Here is an 18,992-nt window from a genome sequence, read left to right as displayed (position 1 = left end):
GTGCCCTGGCACAGCCTGGCTTGTGTCCCCTGGGTCGAGTGGCACGGCCTGGCGTGGCACGGCCTGGCGTGGCTGACCTGGTTGGTTCTGCGCGTGCAGTGCAGGAGAAGCCGGAGCCGGTGCCGCTGGAGAGCCGCTCCTGTGTCCTCATCCGCCGAGATCTCGTGGCGCTGCCCGCCAGTCTCATCAGCCAGATTGGGTACCGCTGCCACCCCAAGCTCTACTCGGAGGGCGACCCCGGCGAGAAGCTGGAGCTGGTGGCGGGTGAGTGCGCAGTGCCTCCCGGGCTCACGAGCCCCTGAGGCTTCCCGCAGAGGGCACACGGGTCTCGCGTCCTTGGACACACTGCTGCCCACTGGGCCCCGCCCACTTGCCCACGGTGCTGCTGGAGGGCAGGGAGCAGAGCCCTGTCCCCTGGGTTGGGCCAGCGTCCCCGCAGGGAGTGGGGTGGCCCTGGAGGCCATGGCAGCCCTTGAGCCATGCCCGACACGGGTGGGCGGGTACCTGCAGTCACCTCACCCTGGCTCCTGCCTCAGGCCAGCCTGATTCTGAGCTGCAGGCCCGCTGACCTCCTCGCAGTCCCGAATTATCTAGTCCTAGGCCCGGCTGCCTCGGCCCCACGCTGGCCATGAGACTACTCGGGCAGGTCTGGGCCAGCCTGGCCAGGCCACAGCTGAGCCCCGGCCGGGTTGTCTGCCTCCCACAGAGATGCCTGCGGCTCAGGTGGTGGGAGGATTTCCCAGGCCCAGGTGACGTCCTTGTCACCCGGGCCTGGACTGCTGGGTGGGCACTGCAGCCCCATTGGCTGTGCAGCGGGAGCCTGCTGGGCGGCTGCCACAGCGCCCTCTGTAGGCCAGTGTAGGCCCCGCTCACTTGTGCTGTGTCCACAGGCTCCGGGGTGTACATCACGCGTGGCCAGCTCATGAACTGCCACCTGTGTGCGGGCGTGAAGCACAAGGTCCTGCTGCGGAGGCTCTTGGCCACCTTCTTCGACAGGTGGGTGCCGGCCGGGGGACGGGCTGGCTGTCCATGGGCTCCGGGGGGATGGGCTGACTGTCCAGGGGCCCCCGGGGGACGGGCTGGCTGTCCATGGGCTGGCCGGGGGACAGGCTGGCTGTCCATGGGCTCCGGGGGGACGGGCTGGCTGTCCATGGGCTCCGGGGGGATGGGCTGACTGTCCAGGGGCCCCCGGGGGGACAAGCTGGCTGTCCATGGGCTCCGGGGGGACAGGCTGGCTGTCCATGGGCTCCGGGGGGACGGGCTGGCTGTCCAGGGGCTCCAGGGGGATGGGCTGGCTGTTCATGGGCTCCGGGGGGACGGGCTGGCTGTCCATGGGCTCCGGGGGGACGGACTGGCTGTCCAGGGGCTCCGGGGGGACGGGCTGGCTGTCCATGGGCTCCGGGGGGATGGGCTGGCTGTCCAGGGGCCCCCGGGGGTCGGGCTGACTGTCCATGGGCCGGCCGGGGGACGGGCTGGCTGTCCAGGGGCTCCAGGGGGACGGGCTGGCTGTCCATGGGCTCCGGGGGGACGGGCTGGCTGTCCATGGGCCGGCCGGGGGACGGGCTGGCTGTCCATGGGCTCCGGGGGGACGAGCTGGCTGTCCATGGGCTCCGGGGGGACGGGCTGGCTGTCCATGGGCTCCTGGAGGTTCAGAGCTTGGCAGATAGCTCCTGACCCCGATGTGCACGTGGCCACCTCCTCTTCCCCAAGGCAGCCTGGGGGTCCCAGGGCTGGCCCAGTCACCTGGCCAGCGGCTGTCTAGCGAGTGGCCAGGCCTGTGGCACTGACCCGGTGCGTCTCCGCAGGAACACGCTAGCCAACAGCTGTGGCACTGGGATCCGCTCGTCCACCAGTGACCCGAGCCGCAAGCCGCTGGACAGCCGGGTCCTGAATGCTGTGAAACGTGAGAGGCGCTGCCGGGTGTGGGGGGACCTGGGAGCTTGGGAAGCCCCCGGGGTGGGGGCCTCACCCCAGGAAGGCTGTGCGGGGAGGGGGGCCTCCTGAGGAAGAGGAGAAATGAACAGCCTTCAGCACTCTGGCGGCTTTCCAGGCCCGAGGACTCAGCTGCGGAACTATTTTAATACGTGAAATAGATCTAATTCTCCTTCTTGAACAAACCCCTTATTTACATTTTGAGGTTATTTTGAGCCATTGCCATCTGTGTGGTGGCTCCTGCCTCCCGCTCTTGGGGTGTGGGGGTGGACCCCCTCCGGGTCCAGCACGTGCTGGCGCAGGCACAGGGGCAGGGCCCAGCTCGACCCAGATGGGCTGCGGGCACAGGCTCCTCCGGCTGCTTCCTGGCCCCCGGAGTGGGTGTGCATGGGGGGACGAGGGTGACGGTCCAGGCCCTCCGGCCGGCGGCGGCAGCGCAGGGGCGGGCAGTGGTGGCCACACAGCCTGTGTTGCAGGCCGGGCCTGGGAGCTCCGTGGCTGCGTGGTGCGCGCCGAGGCCAGGCGTGGTCCCTGCGCGGCGCCCTCACCAGCCCTTGTCCCCACAGTGTACTGTCAGAACTTCGCGCCCAGCTTTAAGGAGAGCGAGATGAACGTGATCGCGGCCGACATGTGCACCAACGCGCGCAGGGTGCGCAAGCGCTGGCTGCCCAAGATCAAGTCCATGCTGCCCGAGGGCGTGGAGATGTACCGCACGGTCATGGGCGCCTCGGCCGCCGGCGTGCCCCTGGACGCCGAGTTCGCGCCCGCCGCGGCGCAGCTGTTCGAGCAGCGTGTCTACGCCGAGCGGCGCGGGGACGCGGCCACCATCGTGGCCCTGAGGACTGACGCGGTGAGCGTCGACCTGGGAGCCGCCACCCCTGCCTTGGAGAGCGGCGGGGAGGCCGACGGGGCCGGCTCGGTCATCCAGGAGGTGGCCGGCCCCGAGCCGCTGCCGGCCGCCGGCCAGAGCCCGCAGCCCTTGGAGCAGGGCGCCAGCCCGGGCAGGCCCCAGACGCCGGCGGCGCGCAGGGCCGAGGGCGCGTACGCGGGGACCTTGTAGGCTGGGCTAGGGCTGCTTGCATGCGTTACTAATACAACCCATGTGATCGCGCACTCACCTACTGACTGCTACTGTTGCCTGAGAAAATGTGATTTTTACTCTGCTTGTATTTAAAACGGATGAAGGAGACAAACGCGTTCATTATACTGTAAACACTGAGGCCGCCGGCCACCGCCTGGCCACGCAGCTCCCTGGGGCCCAGTCCCTCCTGCCGGGGTGCCGGACGAGGGCCCCCCACCCCCACCGGGCGCCTGGCCTCGCCCTTCCTGCCGCCCTCGTGGCCCAAGCAGGGGCTGGGGGGACCCCTGTCTGCTCCGTTCCCCGCCCTGGGGCAGTGATGCGGGGCTGGGCTCCTCCTGGGTTTTTTTCCCTCCTTTTTCCTGAGACTTGGGTTAGGTGTGAGTGTGTGGGTGCTCAGGGCAGGCGCGGTGTGCTGTGCGGGCAGAGTGGGGACCCTCCATGGGACGCCCTCTCCACCCTGGCTGTGCTGGGCTTGGCCGCTGTGCTGGGTCTGCCTGGTTTTCACTTGTGCTTTGGAAACGTGGAGCAAGAGCTGAGGAGGGTCGGGAGCAGGTGTCCTGGGGCTGTCAGGGTGCCGGTGGCCCCTCTGGGAAGCACAGCCCGGAAGTGGGGTGGGGGGGCTCCTGCAGAGTGGGGTCACAGCCCAGGCTGGCCCAGGCTGGAGCAGCCCCTCGCACGCAGCCCTTGCGCCCATGCCAGCAGGTGGAGCCGTGGGCCCAGGCCCGGCTCCTCCTGCTGGTCCAGCTGCAGCCCAGTTGTTGGCTTTTGTGGGACCTGCCCAGGTGTGGCCAGGGGACTGCTCCCCCGTACCTCCCCTGCCGGGAGCAGGGTACCCCCTCCGCCAGGCACACGGTCAGGCTCGGCTGGGCGCCGAGGGCTCGCTACTCCCCTAGTGCAGCGCAGAGCTGTGCCTGCTTTCCGGAAGGCTCTGATGGCTTCCAGAAAGGGGGTCAGCGGCTCACGGGCAGCCACTGTGGGAGGCAGCCCAGGCCTGCTGTGCTGGCCACAGCTGCTGCTGCCAGCCGGGCGTCCCGCCATGCCCTTCCCTCCCCAGAAATCCTGCTAGGGACCTGGACCAAGCCTTGCTGCAGAAGCAGGTCGGGGCAACCCTTCCCCTTGGGGCTTTCATCTGCCCCCCCACACACCCACATTTGCACTTTATTTTGAGCACCCCTGGGGACTGTGGGGAGACTGGCTGGGGGCCGAAGGGTTCTCTCGCCCTCTCCATTGCACGGTGGGCACAGCACAGTGTCCCCTGCCTGCGTGTGAGGCCGTGAGGAGGGTGGGAGCTATGGGCGAGGCTTCACCATCACACTCATTGTGAATGGTTCTGAGCTCCTGGCCCCCGCCGGGCCGGCCGAGCGTTTGCACTACGTGTCCCGCGTGGCCTGCGTGGCTCATGATTGTAGCTGCCAGGGTGCTCCCTCTGTGTTCCGAACGTGCCGTGGGCGGGGGCCTGGGCACAGAGGAGCTTCCAGAGTGCCTTAGCATCCCTCATCGTCCCCGTCCCCTCCCCCCGTCCCGCCCCAAGGATTAGAACACCGCCCCTCCCCCTCTGTTTACATGATGACCAATTCCAGACCGGGGGCTGCCTGCGCCATGCCAGCAGGACCCCCGAGGCAAGACCCGGCTGCTCAGTGTGTAGGAGGCATTGCATCTGTGTCCCCGAGCTTGCCGAGTAGCAATACGCATATACACATGGAACGTTGTAGAGCTGTGTCGCATCGCTGGACATAGGGCCCCCCGGGTGTAGCCACTCCCGCCCCATGGCGGGAACCCAGGAGGCTGCTGGGACAAGTGCAAAAGGTCGGAGGAAGGGACCCTGGAGACGTTTGGGATACTGTGATGAGCCGCGGGCCGCCGCCTGGGTACTTGAATTGTGTCCTGTCCGCCTGTCTGCCCGCCCGTGTGCTATCCCCGCTTCCCTTTGCGTTGGAGTTGATGTCACACTTTGCCCAGACTTGGACAAAGCTGGTTAGGACAGGGGAGCCAGGAAGGGCCCCCCACATGCACACACTCCCCGAGTCCCTCTGCAGGGCATCCCTGCCCAGGGGTCCGACGGTGGGTGGGGGGCAGAGAGGGTGACAGCCGGCCCCCTGGACACCTGCCCGTGGATTGGGCCCTGTGGGCAGGGCGTGGGGGTGCCCTGACTGCCGTGCACCCCTTGAACGTGGCAGGCTTGGTGGCTGAGAGAGTTCTCACGTGGCAAAGGTTGTTTTCCGTTTGTTTATTTGTTTTGTTTCGTTTCTTTGGGGAAAGTAAGAGGACAAGGCAAGGAAACTGAGGCAGGACGCAAGCCTGCGGATGGTCGCTTCCGTCGCCACGTTGTGCACGACTGTAATTTTTATGTCAAGAGAAGCCAAAACTTGCAATACTATTTTTAGCAGACAAAAAAAAAAGAACTCAGCATAAAATGTATAAATATTTTTGACTTGAAAATGTGGATGGCAGCGGGTGCAAACGGCGCCCGCCCCGGGAGGGGTGTTGGAAAGCAGAGGCTGGGGGCTGCCACACGCGCCGTGGCTGAGCCGCGGGCCGGCAGCGGGAGGAGGGGGCAGCCTCGCTGGCTCCTGACTGCCAGGAGTTGGGCCTCGTGACCGAGGTTGACCTGCAGCCTCCGGGGGTACGATGGAGGGTCAGGGGCTTCCAGGCCACTCAGGTCACAAGGCAGGGTGTCATCATTCATGATAAAACGCTTTGTAAGATTCACATTTACAGAATAATAAAGTCAGTTCAAACCAAGTCTCCCAGGCTTTCCTTGGCCAGTGGGGGCGGCGAGGCTGGACCATGGGCCACAGGGTGGTCACCCGGCCCCGGGGCTGCCCACCGTGGGCACAAAGGGGTGGGATGTGGCTGTGGGCTTAGGACCACCTTCCCCCCCCCGTCTGATCATCTGATAGACCCTCCCCCACAAAGATGGAGCCAGGTCAAAGGCAGGAGCTCTGGGTCTCCCACGCGGGGGGCGGATGCAGGGGCCCTAGGACTCTAGCCACCCACTGCCTTTCCAGGCACATCAGCAGAGGGTTGGCTGGGAACCTGATCCCCTGGGACCATGCTGGCATCACACCCCATGTGCCATGGCACCGGCCAGGGAGCGCCCAGCCTGTGTGTCAGCACCCCAGCTCCAGGGCGCTCACCCCGGGGTTGCCCTCAACCGCAGGTCCTGCCTTCAGCTGTGGCCCGGGCCCGGGGTGGCCCTGTGGTTCCTGGGAGCACTTGTAGGGGTCACCCCAGACTCCCTGGAGAGTCACGTGGCGCTGGCTGGGTCGCTGTCTTCCTAGCCTGGCCTGCGGTTGGGGGAGGAGTCGCCCCCACCCCTTGTCCTGTCCCCACGGCAGAGGCTGCTGCACCAGCAGGCCCTGGGGGCTTTGTCCAGGCTGCTGGAAGCGGGCCGGGCCAGGCCTGAAGTTGTCGCCATCACCAGCGGACCCCTCACCCATCCCACCCGCCCTGACTCACCTGACCCACCCACTGACCCTCTTGGGGGCCAGGGCTGTTTGTCCTAATAGGAATAACCATTGCTATGTGCCTGGGCAGGACCCTGCTGCTGGGCAGAGCCACGACCACTGTCGGGGAGGGACCACTGTGGGGGATGGACCACTGTGGGGAGGGAGCAGCTGAGCTGGGAGGGAGGCTGGGACCCTTGGATGGGTGCTGTCTCCTGCTCACTGACGGGTATTTGATGGTGGGTGCTTCCAGTTTGGGAGGAGGGGGCAGGGGACACCCTTGTGCCCAGACAGGACGGGTGGGCCGAGTAGGCAGGAGTGAGCCATCTCTCTGGATGACTGGCGGTGCCCAAGGGATGAAGGCCAGGGACTGAGGGGTTCGGACGCAACCCCAGGGCACCAAGCCCCACATGCCTCTGGGGGCCCCACCTGGGTACCCCACTGCAGCTCTGGCCCTGCCTTCCCCTTGAAGCTTTGCTCACCAGAGGGGCCCCCGCCTTTCGGGGGGCAATGGCTGGGACCTGGTTCCTGCCAGTACTGCTTCTTCTCCCCTGTGTCCTGGGGTCTCAGCTGGGAGGACGTCCCTGCCGCCCTGTGTGCTGGCAGCCAGGGCCCAGGGAATATGTGGATTCCCATGACAGCTGTCTTGCCCAGGCCTCTGCTCCTGCCCACTCCACAGCAGGTGCACACTGGGGCCTGCAGAGCAAACCCCCAGGACAGTCTCAGCCTTTGGCCGCATTCCCGGGTGCCTGTGCCCAACTCCTTGCCGGACTCAGCACGGTGTGACCCCCGGGCAGCCTAGAGGTGGTGGCAGCATGGCCATCTCCCCTCACATAGATTTTGGCAGGGAAAGCTGGGAAACAGGTTGGCTGCACCCAGCCCCAGGATGGTTCTAGGGCCAGTGGGCACTGCGCCCAGAGCTGGGTGCCTGTCCCCTGACGTGGCCTCAGCCTCACCTGGCCCCCACTGAGCGTCCTTGGGTCTGGGCACCACCTTGGGGGTCAGCTCACACGGGGGGAAGGCACTCCAGGCCTGGGGTGGCCATGGCTGGCCCTAATCAGTGGGTCCCAGTGTTACAGTGTTTCTGAACCGAACATGGCAGCAACCTCAATTCTTGTCTCACAGGAAAGAATTTTCATGTGGATGCAGTTTAGTTTTAAAGCAAGATTTATTAGAAAAGCTGAGAAGAGAGACTCCCGTCCTAGTGACAGGAGGGGGCTTTAGGAGAGAAAGAACCCACCCCGCCGCCAGAGGAGCAGGAGGAAAGAAGAAAAACCCCAAGTTAATGGTGGGGATAGTATCTTTTAACACTTCACTGCAAAGGAGTTTCTTCATAAAAAAGGGAAAATTCCTGGTTTCTATGGCCGGGCCCCTTTCCTCAGGCATTTTAAGAAGCTGGGGTGGGGGGCGGGGCTTGGCGCAGTGGCCTAGGTGGCCTAGCAGCTAGAGTCCTCCCCTTGAACATGCTGGGAGGGCAGTCAAGGACGGCCCAAGGCCTTGGGACCCTGCACCCATGTGGGAGACCTGGAAGAGCTCCTGGCTCCTGGCTTCGGATCGGCTCAGCTGCAGCTGTTGCGGTCACCTGGGGAGTGAACCATTGGACGGAAGATCTTCCTCTCTGTCGCTCCTCCTTGCTGCATGTCTGACTTTCCAAACAAATAAATAAATCTTAAAAAAAAAGCAGCAGCAGCTGGGAGATTTCTCTGTGGCCCTAACCTCAGGGATTTGTTTAAATCAAAATCATAAAGATTTAGTTTAGCAATTCTCATCTACGAACATTTCCATCTATAAGTCAATTAAAATAGACTACATGGCTTGCCACATGAGTATGCGCATGCATACCAGGTAGCACATTATAAAACAAAACAGCTTTCTGAAAAACCTCCTAAGTGTTTACAAGCTCACAGGCAGAGTTTACTGCCCTTCATGGCAAGCGGTGCCCTGGGTATACACCAATGACATTGGGACAACAAATCTGGCATAATCTCATAACCTCACAATGCAGTTTGCATGACCTAAATTATCCCAAATGATGATCATATCATCCAAATTTTGTCTCATTCTTTCAGAGTTCCAGGGATCCTGGTGCAAGTCCCAAAGTCAGGAGACTTGCTTTAGAACTTTGAAGAATTCAGAAGTCCAAAGAAGTTGATTAAAAGTACATTTAATTGAGCATGCTAACACTGTAAGCCAGATCTGATTGGTTAGAACACTAAAAAGCAACAGTTAACCTTCAGGACCAAACAACAGCAAGAAAACAGCAGAAAACACTGCAAAACATCGCTGAGGCCAGTTGCAATGACACAGAAAAATCTTGATTCAGCACGTGAGCCCATCATCAATAGCCATGAGATACACCATGAAACAAAAGCCACACAGGATCCATGCTCCTAGTCCAGGCAGAGAGACCTGCAGCCGAGGGGGAAGTCTCTCCCCAGCGGGGGTGGGGAGTCTGGCCTGGTCAGTGGTTAACTAACGATATCCATACTAGGAATATTCAACTGGCAATATTGTTTCAGGATGCATGATCAAAGGGAGACAAAATGAACTTCCACCTCCTACTACAATCTGTAACAATGTCGGGAGACTTTGCTAAAAGACAGAGCCAGTTGTGTGCCCCGCGCGGAGGCGGAGCCAGCGCGGCACAGCAGCAGTTATGCAGAGCCCCAGCTAGGCTCACTCCATTGGAAAGTTCAAAGCTGGCAGCCAGGCTGTGGTGGCTCAGAGGAATCCTGTGTTTGCAGTGGCACCCCAAGGGGTGTTTCTGTTCAGCCCCCCATTTCCTGCACCGTACTAGCTCTGGGACTGCTGCCAGTTCAAGTAAATCCTGGTTTTGCTCTGGGACATACTCAAGAGATAGTATGTGCCGAGAGTACTGAAATGGTAAAACCAGGAGCGTCCCTCAGTTTCGATCTCCCACGACTCTAAGACGTCTCTCGGGACTGCTATAGCCTGCCCATGGTGTCCGGGTGTGCGCTGAAGACCACAGAGGGAGGGAGGAAGGTGGGAGTGAAGTCAGCATGCTTGACTCACGTCGCTCGACCTTCCACGCCTTGTGGGATGTCTCGGTTAGAGCAGCATGTGCCAGGAGTGACAGATCCACTCCCGTTTCCTGCGCCATGTTGGATGTGGGACTGCTGCCAGAGAAGTATGCTCCCCTTTGACACCGGCTCTCACCTCGAGGCGACAAGCCTGCCCTCAGCTTTGGGCCCGATTCCATAAGCCTGTGTGACGATGTCCTTAGCTAGAGCGGGAGAAGCAGGTGTGTTGATCCTGGCTTTCTGCTCACGTTAGCAGCTATGCCCGCTAGAAGGGATTGAGGAACATACAGTAACTTCATAAGTTTACTCATCAAAGAAAACCCAAACAGAACCTTATGCAGGAAAGGGGACAGTCAGAACTGTGCTGGAGGACCGGTCTCTGCCACATGGAACTCCTCTATGCCTGCTTGTGAAGGGACTAAAGGTGTAACATTCCTCCCTCAAGTCTATCTCCATTGCTTAGATCTCACCTTAGACGGGCCTGGAAAGAAACTCTGCCTGCCTTTTCCCTTACCCCATCTCAGATACTGATATTTAGCACATACTGACCAGTAAAAACAAAACATGAACCCATTGAGGCCAAGGAGATTTGGTTAGTGAGAAAGAGCTTTTAGGAGAGCCTAACAATGAAAAGGTAGACTTGCCAGTGGAGGACTTGCCAGTGCCTGGGGCAGTGTGGGAATTGAGGCACGCAGCGCAGGGCTCGTGGCCTGGCCGTGGGGGGTGCCCATTCTCACTGACAACTGGATCTCCGCAGAAGGACAGCCGGACACCCTGACGGGCTGTCGGAGTCCGGGGGACAGTCCAGAGGCCTTTCGAAAAACATCAGTGAGTGGCCCTGACCACAATTTCTGAGGCGCCCTAAGACTTCTCCCAGTCTCGCGCGACGGGCTTAGTCCACAAAAGGAAACTGAGTTCGGACAAAACTGACATTCCTGGAGCTGGGGAGAGAGAAGAGAGAGGTAGAATCCCCACTTCCATAGAGATTCCAAAGGAAAGGTACTGAGCACCCAGATGCCTTTCCCAGCGGGAAGTGCTTCACAGTCCTCTGCCCGCTAGGGCCTTAGGGTCCAGCCAACAGGCTTTCAGGGAACACCAGGGAATGCCCTGGCCAGAACCCCTACTCGTCCAGGCCTTTCCTGTCCTTCCTGTGGTGCCGATCCATGGGAAAAGATCAGAAAGGTATTCGAGCTCCCAGGGATTGCTCAGACTGAAACTCGGCAAACCTCGCCCCTGAGAGTCTTTGAGAACAGCAGCTGCGCTAGGCACATTTAACTGGCTGACAGGGACCCGGTATTTCTTTGTGTGTGTTACTAATTGTGGAGAGCTAGTGTCTCAGAAAGACAGGATAGAAAGTCCACTTGGCTCACCATTCGATGAGATGGATGACCGGAGGCTGGCTGGATATGAACTCAAATCACGCTGGCAGAATCCGAGTCACGGCACCAAAACTGTTGTAGGGTTTTTGACCAAAATACGGCAGCAACCTCAATTCTTGTCTCGCAGGAAAGAATTTTCATGTGTGTAAAGAAGAAAAAAAAATTTTTTAAAGGAGAAAAAAAATTTTTTTTTGTGGATGCAGTTTATTTCTAAAGCAAGATTTATTAGAAAAGCTGAGAATAGAGACTCCTGTCCTAGCGACAGGAAGGGACTTCAGGAGAGAAAGAACCTGTACCTCCTGTGTCATAGGGGCAGGAGGAAAGAAGAAAAGGACCCTAGACCTCTGCCATAGTGGCAGGAGGAGGAAAGAAAAGCGAACCCATTCTAATGGTGCCGATAGTGTCTCGTAAAAATTCACCTCAAAGGAGTTTCTCCATAAACAAAGGAGAATTCCCAGTTTCCATGGTACCTGGCCCTGGGACAAAAGGCCCCAAAGGTGTCACTGGCCAACTTCCTCAGTCCCTTTTTAATGATGAAGAGGCCAGTCTGACACGCCCCCTCAACAATGGCCGGAGATGAAACTGGGCTGGTGCTTCAGGTGGAGATATGTTAATATCATCCTTGCCTCTTGGGGAAGCGTGTTCTTGATATGTTAAGTATGCACTTGTCTCTTGGGAGAGATGTGCCCTTATGAATCCAAGACATGGTAGAGAAAATACCACCTATATTTGAGGGGAAAAAATGACTCAGAGATGCAGAATACCCTAACTGCCTACTCCCCAGTGACTCCACTCTCCGCAGCAGAGAGCACCTCCCGGAAGGTGACTGGAGCCAGCGGCTGCAGTCCAGCAACCATCACTCGGGAGAGCTGCGGGGCTACGTGCCCCCCATACTGGCTCAGGACTGGAAATGGGATTCCTGGAAGGAAGGCACGAGGCAGCCTCAGGCGACCTGGAAATTGCAGGATCAGACAGCCACAGGGGGCTCGAGAACCATGCTGAGGCTGGTGGACACAGGAGAGGCACAGGGGAGACCCAGGATGGGGAAAGCACAGGGTGTGGGGTGCACGGCAGGTGACCCAGGGCACCTCGGTCCAGGGGATGCTGCGTGGGCCAGAGAGGTCAAGGGAGACTCCCACCACACCCTGGGCCGCCCTCCACCTCAGCTGCCGGGCACTGCCTCCAGATGTGCCTGGGAAAGCGGCAGAGGGAGGCCCTCGTGCCTGGGTCCCTGGCTCCAAGGGCGACCCAGATGGAGCCCAAGGGGCTCAGTGGCAGGCCCCAGCACTCTCCCTCCCCTGCCAGACGGGGACCTCTGCAGCCAGGTCCTGGGTAAGCTGTGTGGGGTGGTGCCTAGCTGAGGATGAAGTCTTTCATCTGGCCTGGAGAAGTTGCTCTCAGAGAGCAGGTGTTGGACCCCAGTGGTTCAGGGCAGCTGGGGGTAGACATGTGCCCAGGCTACCCGCTGGGGAATGCTTTGGTCCATCCATGGAGCAGGAGTGAGGAGGAAGGCCATTTCCTGGCCATATTCCACTCCCTCCTCCCACAGACAGGGAGAGGGTAGTTCTGGGAACAGCTGGATTGCTTCTGCTCTGCCCCGCCCACCCCCTGCAGATACATAGGGCAGCTCCAGTTCCTCCCGGAAGAGTAGGGAGGCCCCAGGCCTGCGGCTGGGAAGCACCAGCGATTAGGCTGGAAGCACTCCTGGGCTGCAGTTATGGTCCCTACAGCCAACCCCACAACCAAGGGTACAGGGCTGAGGGTCTGAGGGCACAAGGACTGGGGCTTTATGCTGCAGGGCTGAGGGGCTGAGGGCACAGGACTGGAGCTTGAGGGCACAGGGCAGGGGATTGGGGGCACAGGACTGGGGGCCTGAAGGGTGCAGGTTAGGGCTGTGTGTGCAGGGCTGAGGGCCTGAGGGTACAGGGCTGGGGGCCTGAGTGTGTAGGGCAGAGGTCTGAGGGTGTAGGGCTGGGGGTCTGAGGGTGTAGGGCTGGGGGCCTGAGTGTGTAGGGCAGAGGGCCTGAGGGTGGATGGATGGGGGCCTGAGGGTGCAGGGCTGAGGGTTGAGGGTGCAGGGCTGAGGGCCTGAGGGTGTAGGGCTGGGGGTCTGAGGGTGCATGGCTGAGGTCTGAGGGTGTAGGGCTGGGGGTCTGAGGGTGTAGGGCTGGGGGCCTGAGTGTGTAGGGCAGAGGGCCTGAGGGTGGATGGATGGGGGCCTGAGGGTGCAGGGCTGAGGGTTGAGGGTGCAGGGCTGAGGGCCTGAGGGTGTAGGGCTGAGGTCTGAGGGTGCATAGCTGAGGTCTGAGGGTACAGGGTTGAGGGCCTGAGGGTGCGGGGCTGCTACCTTACCCTAGGGTCACTGCTTTCCTCCTCTCTTGTGGCCTCCCAGAAAGCTGCTGGGATGTGGGGCTGCCTGGGTTTACCCCTGGAGCAGGGGTGGGGTCCCCCTGGGCAGGCAGCAACACCCCCCAGCACTGAGGCCCTGCCCCAGCCCCTCTATCGTCTCCCCGCCTATTCAGGACTGGTTCTTCCCTCCCGTGCTGCTAGCCCACGCAGCTTCCACTGTGGACGCAGATCCTCCTGCGAGTGGCTGCCGGGCAGCATCCCCACGGGACACACTGACCCACACTGGCCTACGGCTATAGGCATGGCTGGACACGAACTTGTATTGTTTTTACTTTTTGAAGATTGACTTACTGGAAAGGCAGAGTGGCAGAGGCAGAGAGATCTCACCAGCTGGCTCACTCCCCACGCAGCCATGACAGCTGTGACAGCCACGGCAGGGCCAGGCCAGCCAGGAGCCCGGGGCTTCATCATGTCTCCCCCATGGGTGCAGGCGCCCACGCACCTGGGCCATGTGCTGGGCTCTGCATCAACGCCCACTGTGGGGGGCTGCCAGCCAGAGGTGCGTGGAGGCCTTGGACACGCAGGGGCACGCTAAAACCACAAGCTGCAAGAGGACGGACCAGCATCAGCCGCCTCCAGGCTGTTGTGGAGATGGACAGGGGTGGGAGGGAGGGGGAGGAGGAGGGAACCTCCTGACACCCGCTACAAGGCTGGGCCGGCGCCCTCCAGGCTGTCCTTGTCTGTGTCTGCTCCAGTTGCTGGCCACGGTGCTGTAGGCTCTGCTCCTGGTCACCCTGTGCTCCTGTGGGGGCTGACTGTGGGTCGTGCGACCGGGCCACTGCCTCACCATCACCAGAGCCTTCACTGCCCTTCCAAGCCGGGGGGGGGGGGACCAGACAGAGGGCACCCACCCGCCCATGGGGCAGGGCATGAGTGGGCACCAGGCAGGTGGGGAAGCAGTTCGCCTTAAAGTGACAGGAAGTCAGCCCACCTGGCACGAGGAGTGGGACTGGGGCCCACCCACTGGAGGGATCTGCCCCAGGCTCCTCTGCATGCGCCCCAGGGGCAGCCTGAGAGCTGGGGCTCGGAGCACACTGGGCATAGCTCCCTCCTGGGCTGGGACGCACACCCAGGCAGGGCATGCACACCCGCCCCGTGCCACCTGCCAAGTACGCCGGCCCACAGCTCCCCGCCACCCGCTGACCTCTGCCACTCTGCGGGCATCTGCCCACCTCCCAGAGCCCAGGGATCCACTGGTGCCCTGGAGACAGGCCGCCTTGTGGGGCAGCGCCCTCAGGGACTCACTGCTGGCAGCACAGGGTGGGAGTGTCCGCTGCGTGTCTGCGCTGTGGCTCCCTGCACCCCGGGGCTGAACCACTCCGGCTGCCTGACCTCGGCCCTGCTGGCTGTGCCCTTCCTGCCCCCTTGCCCGCTGCCAGCCTCCCACCTCCTGCGAGGCTCCTGTGGGTGTCAGGCTGGCACGGCCACACCCGCCAGCCCCTGTGGGCCATGGACCCAGCCCAGCCTCTCCTTCCGGCCAGCTTTGCCTCCCGCCTGCACACCTGCCGCACCGGCCCCTGCGAGCCCTGGGCAGACTTCCTGGCCTCTCCCTGGGGACTGGCAGCATGATTTAAAATTAATAATTGTGCGGCCCGGTAATTAAGTGTTTCCTCAGCCCGGTCCTTGGGAGAGGGTGATTCACTGTTCTCGGGGCCTGAGGCAGGGGCCTGGGGACTCTGGCAGGGGACACAGGTCCCCCACGTGCAGCCAGAGCCTGGGGGAGGGGCTGCTCCCAGGGTCTCTACCAGGACTCGGTGTGCTATCCCAGTACCCTGGGGGCTCTGGGGAGACCCAGAAGACCCACATGTGGCACACAGACATGTGTGTGCCCAGGGTGCATGCAGGTTCCCGTGTGGACGTGTCTGTGTGCACACAAGTACAAGTCTGTGTGCGTGTGCACTGGCGGAGGGGTGGCAGTTAGCATCTCTCAGAAGCAGCTACACACAGCGGACAAGTTTCTGTCACATGACACCATGCGCCCTGGATGGTATGGCGACTTTAACCTCAGTGCGCCTGGCCTCTGGCTGCCCCCTGCATGGACAGGGCCTGCACCGAGGGCAGTGCCCTGTGTCCCCAGCTAGAGGACGAGCAGGTGTGGGTGTCCACTCTGGGCCAGGCCACAGGCAGGGTCACACAGCTGGACACATTCCAGCCAGGGCCACTGCGGAGTGGGCAGGGAGAGGCCAGGATGAGTGAGTGTCCCATGGGCCTAGGAACACACCAGCTGGGCGGGGGTCAGGCAGACCCGTGCCTGGTGCACGTCCATACAGGCCAAAGGGGCACAGGGCGAAGGCAGAGTGGGACCCCTGGGGTGGAGATGGGGGTGCGGGTGCCCGGATGTCCCCTGGAGTGCACATGGAGGTGTGGGCATGGGTTGCCTCCCACTGTTCCTGCTAAAGCCTGGCTTGAGGGGCCTGAGGGGCCAGCTCCTGTCCCTGGCCCCCCCGGTGGGGCTGCTGAGGGGGCTCTGGCTCTGGGCGGGGTCTCCTAACGCTACCGAGGCCTCACTTAGACGGCCGAGAGCCCCTTTTGGGGCTAGATTCACGGGTGGCTCTGAGGCCAGGGCTTGACTTCAGCTCATGACACCAGGTGTCTGTGGGGTGAGGCTGACCCTGGGGGAGACCCTGTGAGGGCTTCCAGGGTCCTTGGGCTCCCAGACCCTGGCCGGCTTCCCCCCGACTCTGCGGATCAAGCAGGGGCTGAGGACCAAGGACGACGGCTGGGGCAGGCTAGGGGCTCAGAACCGGCGTGGCCAGAATGGCCACATCTTCATCTGTCATCATGTGGGCCATTTTGTTATGAGAAACACCAGAAAGCCATTAACGTAAATCATGAAATATTCAGCAAGGAAGTCGCTGAAGCGTCTCTTGTGTTCCCAGAAACCGGGCCGCGGGCTTCCTGCGCAAGGCCAGCAGACTGCTCGCTTCTGCGCCCTCCAGGGCCACTAGGCGCCGGGCACGCGTGAGCTCATGGGGTGGCCACCGGCTGGCCAGGCTGCAGATCCCGAGGCCACGCCCCCGGGCAGCAGGCCCCGCCCCAGGCCAGCAGCCCCGCCCTCCGACAGCAGGCCCCGCCCCGCCCTCAGGCCCCGCCCCGCCCTCAGGCCCCGCCCCGCCCTCAGGCCCCCTGTGCTCCCAGGTCGGCTGCCCATGGGGTCTCTGCACAGCTCCGCTGCTGTCCCGCCCAGGGCCGGGCCGGGCAGTCCCCAGTGGCTGGGGGCGGTACTGTGGGTCTCCGGGAGTGCAGGGGATCTGATCTGACCCATAAAGGGCTGGGTCCCTAGAATTCACAAGATCCGGGTGCCCTGTGGTGGACCGGGGGGGCCGGGTTTCAGGAGGGCTTCCCTCCAACAATAGCCGGGGTTCAGGGAGGCCAGCAGTGGGCACAGGCCCACTCTGCCCCCATGCCCCAAACTGAGCAAATTAGGGACCGGGTGGGCGGCCAGTACACTGTCACGCGAGCATGGGAGGGCAACTCAACCTGCAGCTGCTCTGTGGGCCCTCCTGCGGGCTGGCTGACTGTGCGCTGGGCTCCTCTCACGGACTGACTGTGGCTGGCCCTTCCCGCAGGCCAACTGTGCTGGGGCTCCTCTCACGGGCTGACTGTGTGCTGGCCCTTCTCGCAGGCTGACTGTGTGCTGAGCTCCCTGCGGGCTGTGTGCCAGGCTCCTTCTGTGGGCTGACTGTGGGCTGACAATGTGCTGAGCCCTCCCACAGGCTGACTGTGCCCGGCTCCTCCCGCAGACCTACTGTGCATGAGGGGCAGGCACTAGCATGTTTCTCTTCAACTCCATCTCCATGCCGCTCAGGTTCCTGCTTACAAGCTGACCACAGTATGAGTGGTCACTGCTGGCTCATTATAATCGGAGCTGAAAATTACTATTCATGGCAGCCAACTTAAAAATGAAATAATAAGCTTGTTCTTTATGGGAAGCAGAGTGCCGTGCGGAATATTCATGAGCTGTGGCTCGGCGGGGAGGCGGTTCAGCGCAGTCAGCAGTGTGGGCCCGGGAGCCCCGCGGCTGGCGATTCATCCTGGCCTATTGGCGGCCTGCGAGGCACGCATCCCTAATGGGTTAATTAATTAACCTTGGGGTCACCCGCAGCCCCTGGCTTCCCAACCTCCCAACTCCCCTGCGTCCCTGGCTCCTGTCCCCGCCCCAGGCCAGGCACCTTGGATCAGGGGCTCGAGGATGGGGCTGGCCAGGCTGGGAGGACCGTGTGCCCAGTGTGTGTGGAAGGCTGGGGGCCTAAGACACGGGGAGGCCGAGTGGAGTGCGGCCAGCTGCAGCCCCCAGTGTGGTCTTGCTCAGAGATGGAGCTCGGGAAAGGGCTTCCTGGATTTGGCTGGGCACTGCCTCGGGGATTGTGGTGCCCATGCAGGAGGGAGGCAGGGAAACAGAGGCAAAGGGGGGGCATGGGTGATGGTAGAACCTGAGGTCGAGGACCGCCGCAGCTGGCCGTGTTTGCTCCTCGCAGGGCCCTCTGCCCGGAACCCTCCACTGGGTGCTTGAGAGCAGACGCTTAACGCTTGGTATGCCCTGCTCAGGGGCCACGGGGGCACAGGGGCCCTCTCCTTTCCCTGCCCTGTGTATGCCCCGCGGGGCTGTGCCTCCCAGACTGGGTGTCCACAGTGCACCTATAGGAACAGGGGGGCCGGAAGGGCTCAGCCCCTACGCCCCTTCTCCACTGGGCACCCTCCTGCTGTCCAGAGAAGCCCGCGCCCTGCACTCTTTGCCAAACCCTGAGACCCCTGCCTGGTGCCCAGCGCCCCTGCAGGCTTGGAATTGTGGTCTACAGCTGGAGATGCCTGGCTCCCGAGGCACGCTCCCTGCACACTGACACACATGTGCACAACTCTGCATATATACACACGGAGACACAGCGGGTCACGCTCACACACGCCTGTGCCCACCCGGGGCAGCACAGCAGTTCATCCCCGCCCTCTAGTGGCTGCCCTGAGGACTCACATCCCTGGGGTTGGGACGGCATGCTGGAGGCTTCCGTGGGGAGCCCCTAGCTCTGGCCAGGAGCCTCCAGTCTGGGCTTGCCGGTGCCCGCATGGGCTGAGAGCACAGTGGGGCGAGGGTGCGGGCCTCATCAGCGTTGGTTGCTGGTTGCTGAGCTGGGGTTTATGTCCTTGGAGCCCCCCCAGGGCAGCCAGGGCAGATGGACAGGGCCATCTGCTGACACCAAGGGGCTCCTGCAGCCTGTGCCTGCCATGGTGGGGTTCGGGCGGTCACGGGTGGGAGGAGCCCCTCCCCCGCCCCAGCCTGTCCCCTGCCTGGGAGGGTGGCCTGCTCTATGCTGTGGACAGCCCAGGGCCCGCTCTGCAGTGTGACCCCAGGGCCCCAGGCTGGTGCATGGGGCCTGGGCTGTGCTGGGCACCCTCGCCCTAGGGGACCCCTGTGAGCTCCTCTCTGGAGTGACCTGGGCTGAGCTGACAGCCATCTGAGCCAGGGTTGCCCTCAACCCATGCGGGGCAGCCGGGTCCTGTCTGCCCTTCCACCTGTAGCAGCACCTGGTGTGGCGGGGCCGAGTGAACACGAGCCCAGGACGGGACTTGGGGTATACCGGGGCCACACCTGTTGGAGGGGCCCCGCACCCTGCTCACCCCTGCCCTGTGGGGGCTTCCAGGTGAAGGAGTCAGGTGGGAGGCTCCGTCCGAGGGGCCACCCTAGAAGGAGGTGTGTGGGGACACTGTG

At 62.3% G+C, this 18,992-nt stretch overlaps 1 protein-coding gene across 2 annotated transcripts in view; it reads left to right on the top strand.

Moving 5' to 3' along the window:
* Window positions 1-3,049, top strand: part of NACC2 (NACC family member 2) — a 40,919-nt gene extending 37,870 nt beyond the window's left edge. For both annotated transcript variants that reach the window (XM_058672629.1, XM_058672630.1), the window contains exons 3-6: window positions 100-264; window positions 891-996; window positions 1,806-1,903; window positions 2,499-3,049. In XM_058672629.1, the coding sequence (XP_058528612.1) occupies window positions 100-264; window positions 891-996; window positions 1,806-1,903; window positions 2,499-2,992 (863 nt within the window). In that variant the 3' untranslated portion in view covers window positions 2,993-3,049. The remainder of the gene's footprint in view (window positions 1-99; window positions 265-890; window positions 997-1,805; window positions 1,904-2,498) is intronic.
* Window positions 3,050-18,992: the final 15,943 nt, after the last annotated feature.

This window comes from Ochotona princeps, chromosome 14, assembly GCF_030435755.1.
Source record: "Ochotona princeps isolate mOchPri1 chromosome 14, mOchPri1.hap1, whole genome shotgun sequence".
Lineage (NCBI taxonomy): Eukaryota > Metazoa > Chordata > Mammalia > Lagomorpha > Ochotonidae > Ochotona > Ochotona princeps.
This window is presented reverse-complemented; position numbering and strand designations above follow the sequence as displayed.